The sequence below is a fragment of the Argopecten irradians genome, chromosome 8 (assembly GCF_041381155.1).
Source record: "Argopecten irradians isolate NY chromosome 8, Ai_NY, whole genome shotgun sequence".
NCBI classification, from domain to species: Eukaryota; Metazoa; Mollusca; class Bivalvia; order Pectinida; family Pectinidae; genus Argopecten; species Argopecten irradians.
Genome location: NC_091141.1, coordinates 6,660,717 through 6,674,440, shown reverse-complemented (window position 1 = coordinate 6,674,440; position 13,724 = coordinate 6,660,717). Strand labels below are relative to the sequence as shown.

The 13,724-nt window shown below is 32.1% G+C and overlaps 1 protein-coding gene and 2 long non-coding RNA genes across 10 annotated transcripts in view; all 3 read left to right on the top strand.

Annotated features, from left to right (window-relative positions):
- The window catches only part of LOC138329210 (oxysterol-binding protein-related protein 8-like), a 53,394-nt gene that overhangs the window by 3,148 nt on the left and 36,522 nt on the right, over window positions 1-13,724 (top strand). For 5 of the 7 annotated variants that reach the window (XM_069276031.1, XM_069276032.1, XM_069276035.1 and 2 more), the window contains 3 exons: window positions 12,184-12,275; window positions 12,883-12,963; window positions 13,416-13,604. In XM_069276031.1, coding sequence (XP_069132132.1) covers window positions 12,184-12,275; window positions 12,883-12,963; window positions 13,416-13,604 — 362 coding nt within the window. Of the gene's footprint in view, window positions 1-553; window positions 636-739; window positions 752-12,183; window positions 12,276-12,882; window positions 12,964-13,415; window positions 13,605-13,724 lie in introns of those variants that run through there. The other 2 variants (XM_069276036.1, XM_069276037.1) reach the window with 2 other exon arrangements.
- LOC138329216 (uncharacterized) lies at window positions 6,368-8,790 on the top strand. 2 transcript variants are annotated; one of them, XR_011209425.1, is made up of 4 exons: window positions 6,368-6,742; window positions 7,567-7,646; window positions 8,189-8,284; window positions 8,581-8,790. It is a non-coding gene; the product is annotated as an uncharacterized lncRNA (long non-coding RNA). The 2 variants fall into 2 exon arrangements; XR_011209424.1 differs by having other exon boundaries at window positions 6,368-6,866.
- On the top strand, window positions 8,996-9,979 carry LOC138329218 (uncharacterized). The gene is made up of 2 exons (XR_011209428.1): window positions 8,996-9,525; window positions 9,576-9,979. It is a non-coding gene; the product is annotated as an uncharacterized lncRNA (long non-coding RNA).

Below are 13,724 nucleotides of genomic sequence, written 5' to 3'. Positions count from 1 at the left end.
AAGTAGAGAGGTACCCACAGGGATAGGGTTACTGAAAAATAACGGACATGTCTAAGTAAGTAGAGAGGTACTCACAAGGATAGGGTTACTGAAAAATAATGGACATGTCTCTAGTAAGTAGAAAGGTACTCACAGGGATAGGGTTACTGAAAAATAACGGACATGTCTCTAGTAAGTAGAGAGGTACTCACAGGGATAGGGTTACTGAAAAATAACGGACAAGTCTCTAGTAAGTAGAGAGGTACCCACAGGGATAGGGTTACTGAAAAATAACGGACTTGTCTTTAATAAGTAGAGAGGTGCCCAAAGGCATAGGGTTACTGAAAAATAACGGACATGTCTCAAGTAAGTAGAGAGGTATCCAAAGGGATAGGGTTACTGAAAAATAACGGACATGTCTCTAGTAAGTAGAGAGGTACCCACAGGGATAGGGTTACTGAAAAATAATGAACATGTCTCAAGTAAGTAGAGAGGTACCCAAAGGGACAGGGTTACTGAAATATAACGGACTTGTCTCTAGTAAGTAGAGAGGTACCCAAAGTGATTGGGTTACTGGAAAGTAAGGGACATGTATAAAGTAAGTAGAGAGGTACCCACAGGGATAGGGTTACTGAAAAATAACGGACAAGTCTCTAGTAAGTAGAGAGGTACCCAAAGGGATAGGGTTACTGAAAAATAATGAACATGTCTCAAGTAAGTAGAGAGGTACCCAAAGGGACAGGGTTAATGAAATATAACGGACAAGTCTCTAGTAAGTAGAGAGGTACCCACAGGGATAGGGTTACTGAAAAATAACAGACATGTCTCAAGTAAGTAGAGAGGTATCCAAAAGGACATTGTTACTTAAAAAATGATGGACAAGTGTTAAGTAATTATAAGTATAGGGTACCCAATTTAATGCTACTGAAAAATGATACATTTTTGCATTTACAAACATGTATGTGAATGTAAATATATACGTGTAATGAAGAGGCTCTTGATAAAAAAACATATTCACAAGGCAGATGTACTTGAATTATCTATTTTTTAAGACATTTAATTGTCTGATCAGTGGAATAATATTTTACATGAGATAAATCTGACTACCCCAGGTATCATACTTTAATCTGTGCTATAGTGAAAAACAACATACTGATTTGAACAAAAGTTGCACATCAGTAATGAAAATGACACAGCAATAACATACAGTGTATATATAATACATATAATATCTGTAGTAGGGGTGCATAATTCATAGAACCACTGATACAATTCAGTTTTTGAATACATAACAAGATTTGACAATTTTCTATTAAATTATTTGATAAATCTAGAATTCAAGCAAGAATAGCATTTCTCAAGAATTCACACAAATTACCTGCAGACCAAAACAAACTGGCCTTTAATGAAACTGTGAATCTCTAACATGTTGCTGACAATTTCTAATCACCAGGGTCCTGCTGTTCAAATAACAGTGAAAATATGTATACTGTATTTACTTTGTATTACAATTAGATAGATATATGCCTAATTACACTAGCAGAGTTATGATATTATTGATTAATACTGATTTAGTTTCTTAAAAGTAAAAATGAATAAACATGATCTATGATATGTACATTGTACTGTATTCACTGTAATTATAGCACCCCTCCCTGTTAAATGCCCCTCCCCTTTTTTTTTAAGTTGTGTAAACGCCTGCTCCATCCCATGGATTAAACAATGTTTTACTAATTATAGCGAATTTGGTACATGTACAGATCATCTGCTTTGGTGGAGACCTGAAATCAATTATATAATTGTATTTTAAATTGTGAAAGAAATTTATTAATTTCAGATAATAGCATTTAAGCACTCACAATGAATTTAGTTAAATGCATTGTTGTGGGATTAGATAGGCAGAGTAGAACTTGTTTGTATAGTATACTTACTAGGGATATCTATAAATAGTCTGTTTTACACACTTTCAAATTGGTTATTTTATCACTGAATTAATTCTGTTTATATTACAGATAGCCTTTACACGAAAATTGAGATGTCCTTAACTGAAGTAAAGATTGTTACTGAAAAAAGATAAATGTTCAGTTCATGTATATATAATGAATTCGTAGTAATTAAAGTAACTTTGTAGATTACAATGCCATTTAAATTAAATTTACACCCTCAAAATATATTATTTCACTAGTACTGTATTATAGAACTCTTCAACTGCTTTCAGAACACTAATTTAGCTTTCAATCTAGATTATTATAAGGAAATTTCTGTAAACAAAACATCACCTGGTATTCATTGTTCATGCACACATTATTTAATACATGTATGTTCCAGGAATCCCCTGTCACATACTGCATTTTTACAGTTGAATATAAAACTTATAAGAATTGCCACATTGGCTATTTATGGCCCTGCATGCATGGATAATACAAATTCAAAGTCAAATGCCCGCTACTCCATGAATAACTTAAGTATGTAATGATATGTTAATGAAGTGTATTATTCTGGAACCATAGAACAGGTGAGATAACAGTTTACCAGGTAAGAATTACAAAACGAGCATGTCAACTTCATGTACGTGCCGCATGGAGGACATCTATTCATAGCTATTTTATTGTTGACAATATGTAATTGACTTTGTTATACAGGTTCTTATCTTTAGATCATCAGGATTTTCTCAGCTTTGTTATTGATAAGATCCCATGTGAAGTCTAATACAGCTCAAAAAATACATATCTATATATATGCTTCTGTTTTTCCAAGAGGTTTTGCCATCCTAACCTAACCTCATCAGGAGGAATCTTAAGGGAGATCGTGTTTAATGTAGCATATTAATTAAATTAAGCTATCAATTGGGGAGAAGGGTGGGGGATATTATAAATAAGTTAAACTTTAGTCAGCCACCGAGCAACAGTTTTACTTATAAGTTATATATATAGTATATATGTACCTACAGTTATGATATCACAATGTATGTGTATTAATTATCTTAAGGTCTATGTTTTTTTGACTACCAAAAATCCTAAATTGATATACAAACAAATAGATACACAAATTTTTAAGTTGTTTCCATTATTATGCATTATTTTTACTGATCTTCCACAAATATACAGTCCTATTCTCAACTCACATATTTGACCTAAATTATTTCCTTCAAGTTGTGAATATATATGTATAGATTCTCTTTTTGTTTGTTGTAATATAGTAACTCAAATGTTTGGCCTTTTATTCACATGAAATTGCATACGTACCAGATCTAACCGTTAGAAGTGTACAATAATACGAACAACAGAACCAGCCATCTCGATGGACTCCATTGTAAAATGAGGATTAGATAAAAGTCATTTCATGTGTAGCTGATTAGGTTTTCATTATCTAATTATGTTTGTAAATAATAGATGTAATGTAGGAGTGTCAGTTCTGGTTTTCCAGATAACTTGGTTATTATTGGACTAATAAATATCACATGGCTAACCTGTATGAGCTGTATGGGATACAATTGTATCCCGGGGTTTTCATCTCCACTGATCTTACCTGATCTAGCTTATCAGCTCTGACATAATAACCTATCAGGCGTAGAGTAAATGCTTAGAGCATAATACTTAATTACTTAGAATCAAAAAGTGAAGAAAAAAATCAATATTATACTCTAAAGACCCACTACATTTCCAAAACAAAAAATCAAAGTTTATCAGTAAAACAATGATTATGATGTTGTAATGTCTATATGGATAGATTAGCATCACATGAAGTTATATAAATATATATAATTACAGCACCATGTGTTTGCGTGTGTAAACCTAAGTTAATAATGAAGGTTTATTTCATTGTTTTTGCCATATGGAGTGGTGATAGTTAATTACTATGTGTTAATTAGGATGACACAAGAAAACATAAGACAATGTGTGTTGAGCATTTAATTAGATTCATCCATTTGAAGCTGTATTCGTTAAGGTATGTGCCTGAAATGTAATAAAGCTAAGACTGTCATCTTGTTATGTATAAAGATGACAATTATCAAAATAAGAAAGAAAACATAATGATTCTGTAACAAGTTCTTCATTGAAAACAGATCTAGATACTTTGCTATAAACTATGGGATGCAAGTATCATCATTAGAAGAAAAGTTCAGGAATTAAATATATTTGATTTTATGTACATGTAGTCAGAAATTTAGATACATGTAGTCAGAAATTTAGATACATGTAGTCAGAAATTTAGATACATGTAGTCAGAAATTTAGATACATGTAGTCAGAAATTTAGATACATGTAGTCAGAAATTTAGATACATGTAGTCAGAAATTTAGATACATGTAGTCAGAAATTTAGATACATGTAGTCAGAAATTTAGATACATGTAGTCAGAAATTTAGATACATGTAGTCAGAAATTTAGATACATGTAGTCAGAAATTTAGATACATGTAGTCAGAAATTTAGATACATGTAGTCAGAAATTTAGATACATGTAGTCAGAAATTTAGATACATGTAGTCAGAAATTTAGATACATGTAGTCAGAAATTTAGATACATGTAGTCAGAAATTTAGATACATGTAGTCAGAAATTTAGATACATGTAGTCAGAAATTTACCCATACCGAAATAAAGCATGCTTTTATGATGCTTTTAGTGACATATTTTAGTACTTTTTCTAAAAAGTACAAAAAAAGCATGCTCTTTTAGTACTTTTTCCGGACACACCATCAGGGCAGAGTACTTTTTTTGTACTTTTTTTGGACTCTGAAATTTTGCAGAGTACTTTTTTTGTACTTTTTTTGGACTCTGAAATTTTGCAGAGTACTTTTTTTGTACTTTTCTGGACTTAAACATTCTGCAGAGTACTTTTTTTGTACTTTTCTGGGACTTAGTCATTTTGCAGAGTACTTTTTTTGTACTTTTCTGGGACTTAGTCATTTTGCAGAGTACTTTTTTTGTACTTTTCTTGGACTTAGAATTATTCACATGGTATGAGAAATGTTCAGAGTACTTTTTTTGTACTTTTTTTGGACTTAGAATTTTTCACAGGATGAATGGGAAATGTTCAGAGTACTTTTTTTGTACTTTTTTTGGACTTAGAATTTTTCACAGAGTATGAAAAATGTTGTGTACTTTTTTTGTACTTTTTTGGGACTTAGAATTTTTCATAAGGCATCACCATTTCAGTGTACTTTTATTTTGATTTTTTTTCTACTCCAATTTTTTTTAGGGGGAGTTTTTTTAACAAAATTATATATTTAATTAAAAATTGTTTACAACTGAACATTAGAAAGAAATATAATTCAACTACCGGTAATTAAGATGTTTATTTAATAAGTGAATGTTGCGGATGATGTTTTGAATAATTTTACATTCTTAATGCTAAGTTTTTATTTTCATTTCTTTACCATAAATGTTTAAATTATTTCTAATCACTTAAGTGTTCACCTTAAAATATTGTTGAAATGTGTTTATATAAGTGTTCACCTTAAAATATTATTGAAATGTGTTTCCAATTCCCTTTCTCTCTAAATGAGTTAAAATGTAGTAGTATACACTAGGCCCATGTACATATATGTTACATAAAACCAATGCCTATGTGATCAGCATAAGATGCATTAAAATTAGAGTCTTAATTATCGACAGTCATGTGCACACTGACACACAAATCGCCTGTCTCTGACCAGTGGTTTCACACACAATAACGATTTACAACCAGGTAAACAAGCCAACACATGTACATAAGTCGTTCTGCACGGACCTAACAAAACTCTCCCCTGGGTCAGACTCATGGTCCCATACGATAATAAATAGTTTGTGAAAGTATTTCCATCCTCATATAATGATTAAATGGTTTCAGTATAAAATCTCAACAAACTAACCAAAACAAATAGACATGCCGGGGATACTCCGTTGCACACACTGTTGACGTAAATATGCTATTGGTCTGATTTATATGTAAAAGGAAATACAAGCTATCATAGATGAATTTGTCAATGGAATTTCATCAACTCATTTGTTTACACCGACTTGGACATCATAGTAGGCTAACCAACAAAACACTCACGGCTCATGTTTACGTAGGCCTGGATGTTTCTGGTCAGACACGTGGTCTTATACGATGATAAATAGCTTGTGACTATATAATCTTTCCAGCATCACAACGATGAAATTGATACTTTAAAAAGTTCCTCCAAACCATGCCAAAACAAGGGTTTTGTTTATCTTTTTTTTATATAAAAATCTCGATCTTTTCACGACATGCCGGAAATGGTTCTTATTACAAATACTCTGTTGTCGTGATTATAAATTGGTTTACACCTCGCGTCAAAAGGTGGATTTATTAATATAATAGTTCGTATATTTTCTATTTTGGTATATTTTCAAAAACTATCAACAAAAATTTAGGAATAAGAGGTTTGGTTTAGACGATAGGATCGTACAACATTCTTTTGAATCACGTAAGAGGCCTACAGGTGTCTGTTTGTAATACAGCAACTAAATGCGGATTTATCAGCACACCAGTTCATTTGTTTGCGTTTTTTATTCCTTGTCCTAAGTTAATAATAAAACGTGAGGAATTGAGAGATTTTGTTTAGAAATATTATAGTACAGCATTCCTTTGTGAAAGACGTAAGCGGCCCCACATGTGTTTGTCACGTGATTATTTGAGCGGGAAACACAGAATGTGAAACAGCTGGCTGGCGGCCATATTTGTTTACGTCTGTCAGCTGATTGCAGAATGTAAACAAACAAATATAACTGGCTGCTGGGCCAACATCGAAAGAAGGTAGGATGTTTGCACAGAGACACGAGGTTATTTATTTTTTGTTTATTGTTACAATACCATCGATCTCCTCAAACTCTAGCTGGTGAACACAGTACCGATGGAGGATGGAGTTACGCCTGTTACGGTAAGTTCATTTCTCTTACTTGTTTACTTCGTTCTGAAAGCATTTGGATGCAATTAAAACACACCAGTTTATGAAATAAGTTAGACATCATTTTTTGTTTACATAGCTGTGCTTTCTTTTTGAATGGGCTTGGCAATTATTTCATTGCCGTTCAGTTGTAAATTTCAACATCATTTCCAATTTCAAATCACAAGAAAATTTACACGGCAGCAGGGGGGTTTAAATGTTACAAATCAATTCAACATCCAACAAATTGTATCTGGACACAAGTTTTATTAAAAAAACTATGGAACTTTCCATATCATTTTCACTTCATTATCGCCCACAATTTCGTTTTGTGGTACATAATTTATTTTATGTTTTTTTTTTTTTTTTTTAAACTTTACTTTATTCATCGTGATTAATTAGATTGGGAAATAATATTTGTTTTCTTGAAAACATGGGTAATGAAATAACATTATTAACTTAAATATGTGAGTGTGATTTGGATGCTCATATTCAATTATATCGTTGTTTTCACGACATTTTTTTGACAAGAAGGTATGATGTTTCAATGATCGATGTAATCCTATCATATTTACATTTTGCTGTCCATCAGTCAATGAAGTCCTGCAATTAAATCTAAATGTGTATACACATTCATACATGTGTTTCCATACAATCAGGTCATGTATATATAACCTCATATTTTTCCTTTCAGGCAAATTGCAGATCAGTGTGTGATAATGATCGAGGGCAGACTGGTTAAAGACATAACATTAATATGCCTAATTTAAACAGGTAAATATTAATAAAAGGATGGTGGTAACATGTGAATATTTAAATATTTTAAGATGACTGATATACACAATGTATGAACATTATAAAAAGAGTTATTTTACCATCTAAACATAACCTTTGCATTTCTTTTTTTGTTAAGTAATATTTCATTGAGACTTACAATTTAAGTGAATTAACACTCTGAGAAAAATGTCATTTATCAGAATGGCAGTAGGGTCACTGGGGTGTTGATCAGGGGTCAGGGAGTGGTCACACCTCTTTTGTTTACATAATTACCAAGCGACTGCCTGGTATTTTGGTAGTTTAGTAAAACTGTACTGGGGACAAACAGGGCTGGGTTATAGATCGAGGCATGGCGTCAGGTAAAAAGGGCACGGCGCTGCTCCATGCGTACATAAAAACACTACAATAATTTAGTTCTGTAAATTTATTTTTGATTAATTAATCTAGCCATGTGTGAACTTTTTATGAGTATACTATTGTACCATATGCATTCACACTGTATCCATATTGCACATCCTATTTTTTTTCTTTCTTTTCAGAATACAGTAATTATGAAGAAGAGCTGATGACTGAAAATGAATGCACCTCATCAAAGAGACTGAAAATCCACAGCTGTCATCAAGCCACTTTTGCAGGTAAATATTTCAATCTATCCTGGTTTCAGATTGCTATTACTAGCAATTATGTGAAAATATGGATGCCATTTTAGACACTAAAACTCAGTAATCCTGTGTGGAGTGTATCTGGCTTCATTGTACGTTCATATAGGCGGGTGCTTCGAAAAATAAATGGAGGAATTTACGTTGTAACATACATACACATGGCATGGTATAAAATTAAAGCAAAGATTTATTTGAGCCAAACAAAAAAATAAGACATTTTAATATACATAAACATTATTGTTCCAGCACAAGTCTTTGTCTTTTTTCAGGCTTTCACTGCCAGGAAAATGGAATGAAAAACAGCATGTAATGGACTTGCACTGGACAGTGATCAAGGGGAAAAGATTTGGACAGGATTTCATTGCATTGACATATTGAAATTTATATTGTAGACAACATTGTGACAAAACCTGATGCCAATGTTCAACAATTTACACATGTTTTATCTCTGAATACAATGCTGTGTTGTAAATATTGAACAGAGTGTGGCCCTTAATTTATTTGTTTCTTCTGTGCATTACCATGTCCAGGTACTATCTTTAAACTTGATGTGTGGGTCCATCTTGGTTGGATTGTGTGTCACATAAAAAAACACTGCACTAACTAAGACAAGTCTATTTGAACAAAAAAAAACAACCTTGAATTGCATCTTCATTTAAGAAAAACATTGCTAAAACGTTTTTCTGTGTTATAAGAGATACTAATAGGTCCATCTAGGTGAGCTGAGGCACCTATAACCATCAATAAATAAGATTTCTATCATAGTATTTGAAATTAGTGAAAGAGTACACCTGGGTTTTCATATTGTATTCTTAATTATTTTGGTACTTTTCCACCATCATCAGTAGTAAATTTTTCATACAGTTTATAATTTGTTTTGAGCTTGTTAAAAAGTACTAAAAAAGTACTGTACTTTTTTTGTACTGTTTTAGTACTTTTTGGTCTACATAGAAAAGTACTAAAAAAAGTACTGTACTTTTTTTGTACTTTTTCTAGACAAAAGAAAAGGTCAAAAAAAGTACACTGTGTGCTTTTTTTGTACTTTTTTTCCCGCCACAAAGTACTTTTTTTGTACTTTTTGTACTGTTTTAGTACTTTTTGGCCTACCTATAAAAGTACTATAAAAGTACTGTACTTTTTTAGTACTTTTTCTGGATAAAAAAGGTCAAAAAAAGTACTGTACTTTTTTAGTACTTTTTCTAGATGAAAAAAAGGTCAAAAAAAGTACTGTACTTTTTTAGTACTTTTTCTAGATGAAAAAAAGGTCAAAAAAAGTACACAGTGTGCTTTTTTTGTACTTTTTGTACTATTTTAGTACTTTTTGGCCTACCTTCAAAAGTACTATTAAAGTACTGTACTTTTATAGTACTTTTTCTGGATGAAAAAAAGTACAAAAAAAGTACACATGCCACGGTCATGTGTGCTTTTTTTGTACTTTTTTCCCCCCACAGAGTACTTTTTTTGTACTTTTTCTGTATGGTGTAAAACAATAGAGTGTACTAAAAGCATGCTTTTATGAGCCTGTTTTAGTACTTTTTGTACTTTTTTTGACTCATTTTGGAACCGGGAGGTAAGTTCGGTTCCAAATTGAGTCAAAAAAAGCATGCTTTTTTTGACCTTTTTTTAGTGTACTTTTTTTGTACTTTATTTCGGTATGGGTAGATACATGTAGTCAGAAATTTAGATACATGTAGTCAGAAATTTAGAGCTATAAAATTGTTATTGATATGGTTTATTTTGAAACATATAGAACTGTTTGACCAAGTTCTGATATTAAGAATCTTAAAAACTTAAGTATTTGTTTGATTTTAATAAAGTTGTTTAGGTTTGTGGTTGATAACATTAATCTTATTTGATGTGAATGGATTATAATTTAAGCAAATAACAGAAGCTCTGAACAACTTTCTACCAGCATTAAAATTTGAGCAACAAATTGCATTTAGTTAAATGTATGCTAACTTACATTAATTGATGTTGTTTTACTGAAAGGAAGTATGCATGTCTTCAGAGTACTTAACATTACAACTTTGAGCTGTGCATCTCAAAAACATTTATAACTTTTATTTCTGGATCAAGATGTTCTAACTGTGATAAGGCTAATAATACTTTTACAATAATCAAGATAAAATAATTTCTTGTAAAACTAACTTAACCATTAATCTTTATCTACTTGTCCATATATGGATGTAACCCTGGATAATACTAGTCGCAATATATCGTTCGGCTAGAGAGAACTTCTCTTTAGCTCGATCGGTTGAGCGTCAGACTAGTAATCCAGAGGTCCCGAGTTCGATCCCTGGCAGAGGCAGGTATTAAATTTATTGTAAATCCTGCACCCTGTTACATGGATATTATCCCTGGTTTTGTAGCAAATTAGAAATGAAAATTCCACATAATCCTGTGATTAAGCTAATCATGTTTTAAATAATTAGGCCTAGCCAGTAGAGGGCCGTACATGTGCTAGGATTTCAGCTTGTTGTGTATCATATTAATGTATTATTACATAATCTACTGGGTGGATTGGTTATTAATTAGCCATTGGATTACAGTTCTAATAACCCAGTAATATTGTGTAACGTGATCTGCGATTATGATTGTCAGAATTTTTGATAACTATTTCTTCAAAATCAGCTAAAGTCCATATATCATAAAGACTTACTACAATTGTACTAAAAAAACCCACAAAAGTGACTGCGATAAGACAAGTTTAGATGCTAATTTTTGTCAAATTTAGGTGTCAAAGTATTTATAGAATGTATGAAACATTACATATACCTCCATAGCTAAATAAGATAACATTTGAAATTCCTTTGGATTAATACACACCTGGCCATCAATATTGCCCAATTGTGGTGTACCTGGTCAGACAATGGTGCCAATGTAACACATGTGGGATATTGATCTCTGTGATGCACACAAACACACCAGCATTGTTAGCTTACAAAATCACATCAGACAAAATCTGTAAAAGGAAATTTTCAATAAAATCATGAAAATATCTTCCATTTAAAAAGAACAGGGATACCAATTTACATTCTTATTTTTAAAGATGTACTCACAAATTTATGGTAGAAATTTTAAATAGTTGATGAAACATTTCATGCTGGTCCTACACTTCTATATATATGTATATATGACTACTGTGTTTTATAGCTAAACCTGTTAAGGAGACTGTATAGGTACATGTTATTGGTACATGTTATTGGATTATCATGTTTACAGACCATTCTTATTATAGGTACATGTTATTGGATTATCATGTTTACAGACCATTCTTATTATAGGTAGACATGTTATTGGATTATCATGTTTACAGACCATTCTTATTATAGGTACATGTTATTGGATTATCATGTTTACAGACCATTCTTATTATAGTTTATTGGATTATCATGTTTACAGACCATTCTTATTATAGGTACATGTTATTGGATTATCATGTTTACAGACCATTCTTATTATAGGTACATGTTATTGGATTATCATGTTTACAGACCATTCTTATTATAGGTACATGTTATTGGATTATCATGTTTACAGACCATTCTTATTATAGGTAGGACATGTTATTGGATTATCATGTTTACAGACCATTCTTATTATAGGTACATTTATTATAGGTACATGTTATTGGATTATCATGTTTACAGACCATTCTTATTATAGGTACATATTATTGGATTATCATGTTTACAGACCATTCTTATCAATACACAACTCAGATTCCCAATAAATGTATGTTTAGTTGTGATAACTGTATCTCTTCAGTTTAAAGGGTGAGTTTCCTGTGTGTACATTGCTGATGATGTGCTAACCCCTTTTTTCCTGCCTGTTTCCTGTGCGGACATTACACACACATGTTTGTATTACAGATGAGGACGACTTGTTGTTAGACCTCGGCAGTCCAATGTTGAGCTCTTCATTGTCTTCCCCTTCCTTTTCCCTTCAGAGGAATCGGGCCAGTGTAAGTCTACTCTTATGGTTGTTTTTGTCATGGGAACGGTAATATTTAACATTCAAACATATTCTGTATGTGTATAAATGTAAATTCTGGAAATAATCATACATTTGGCTGAGTAGCAACATATAGGTACAGTGCCAATGGAAATATTGGTTAATGCACTTGTTACTGTAATTAAGAATTTTAATTTCACAAACTTTAAGCTTCTATCATGCTTAAATTTAATTTAGTTCTATTTTGACAAAGTAAATGCTTCATGAACAATGTGATTCATAGTCAAATTTGGCTTTTACAGACATCTTTTGTTATCAGTATGTTATGGATCTGCCAATATAGCTGTAGCATATGTAATATACGACACCTTTCTGAATCACTTTGTATATAATTTCTCTGGTATAGAATTTCTCTTTGTGTTAGTAGCTCTAGTTATCAAGTTTCCTTTGTCTTATTTTGTGTGATAATATTACGTTACAATTTAAACTATACCCATGAGCTGGTATCTCTGTATATCAAAAAGGCAATAGTATCAAACAAAACTGTAATTTTAAATAGTAAGATAGTTACCTTTTACTTCAGAGTTAAATTTCGATTTTCGTGTCTTTTTTTTCAGTCCGAGTCCAAGCTGTTTACCCCAGCTGCCGAGAAGCGCACAGGAACACCCTCCAAAATGTCTAAACGAGAATCATTAAAGGTACTTTCATGATCGTACTAAAATTTTAGAAATTAACTGATTTGAGACAAAATTCACAAAAAATTATGAATGCTGCCTCTCTTTTTTCCCGGTACTAGCTAGGGAGTAATGTTTCACTTTCACTTTGGGCCATGGTGGCTGAATGGTTAAGATGTCCCGACATATTAGCACAAACTCTTCACCTCTGGCTTTTACCATATTGGACAATTGCCAGATACTGATGGTTGGTTGGTGGATTTTCTCTGGGTACTCTGATTTTCCTCCACTATCTAAATCTGAGATGTCCTTAAATGACCGTGACTGTAGATAGGATGTTAGAATAGTAAAACCCAACCAAATCACTAATGGAATAGCACATCAGAAAAGTTATGATAATTACGGTTAAGAGATTTTTTAGAAACCATATGATGGACTAGCTTTATCTTTATATTTTCTGTTGTTAAATGTTAAAGGTACAAAAGAAGTACTATCGCAATCAGAAGAAACAAGCGACCAAAGAGTTGATGAGCACACACAAAGACTCCTCGGTCATTGTGTTAGCTGATTGGCTCAAAGTTCGCGGAACCCTCAAGAGTTGGACCAAACTGTGGTGTGTACTGAAACCTGGACTTCTGGTTCTGTACAAAAGTGAGAAACAGAAGGTATGTTATTAAGTTTTTACTGTTGCATCATTATTATGGATAAAGCATTGAATTAACAACTATAATGTGATATACTGAATAAGTCTAGTCTCCAAAATAGGGAAACTTTTGAAATTCTTT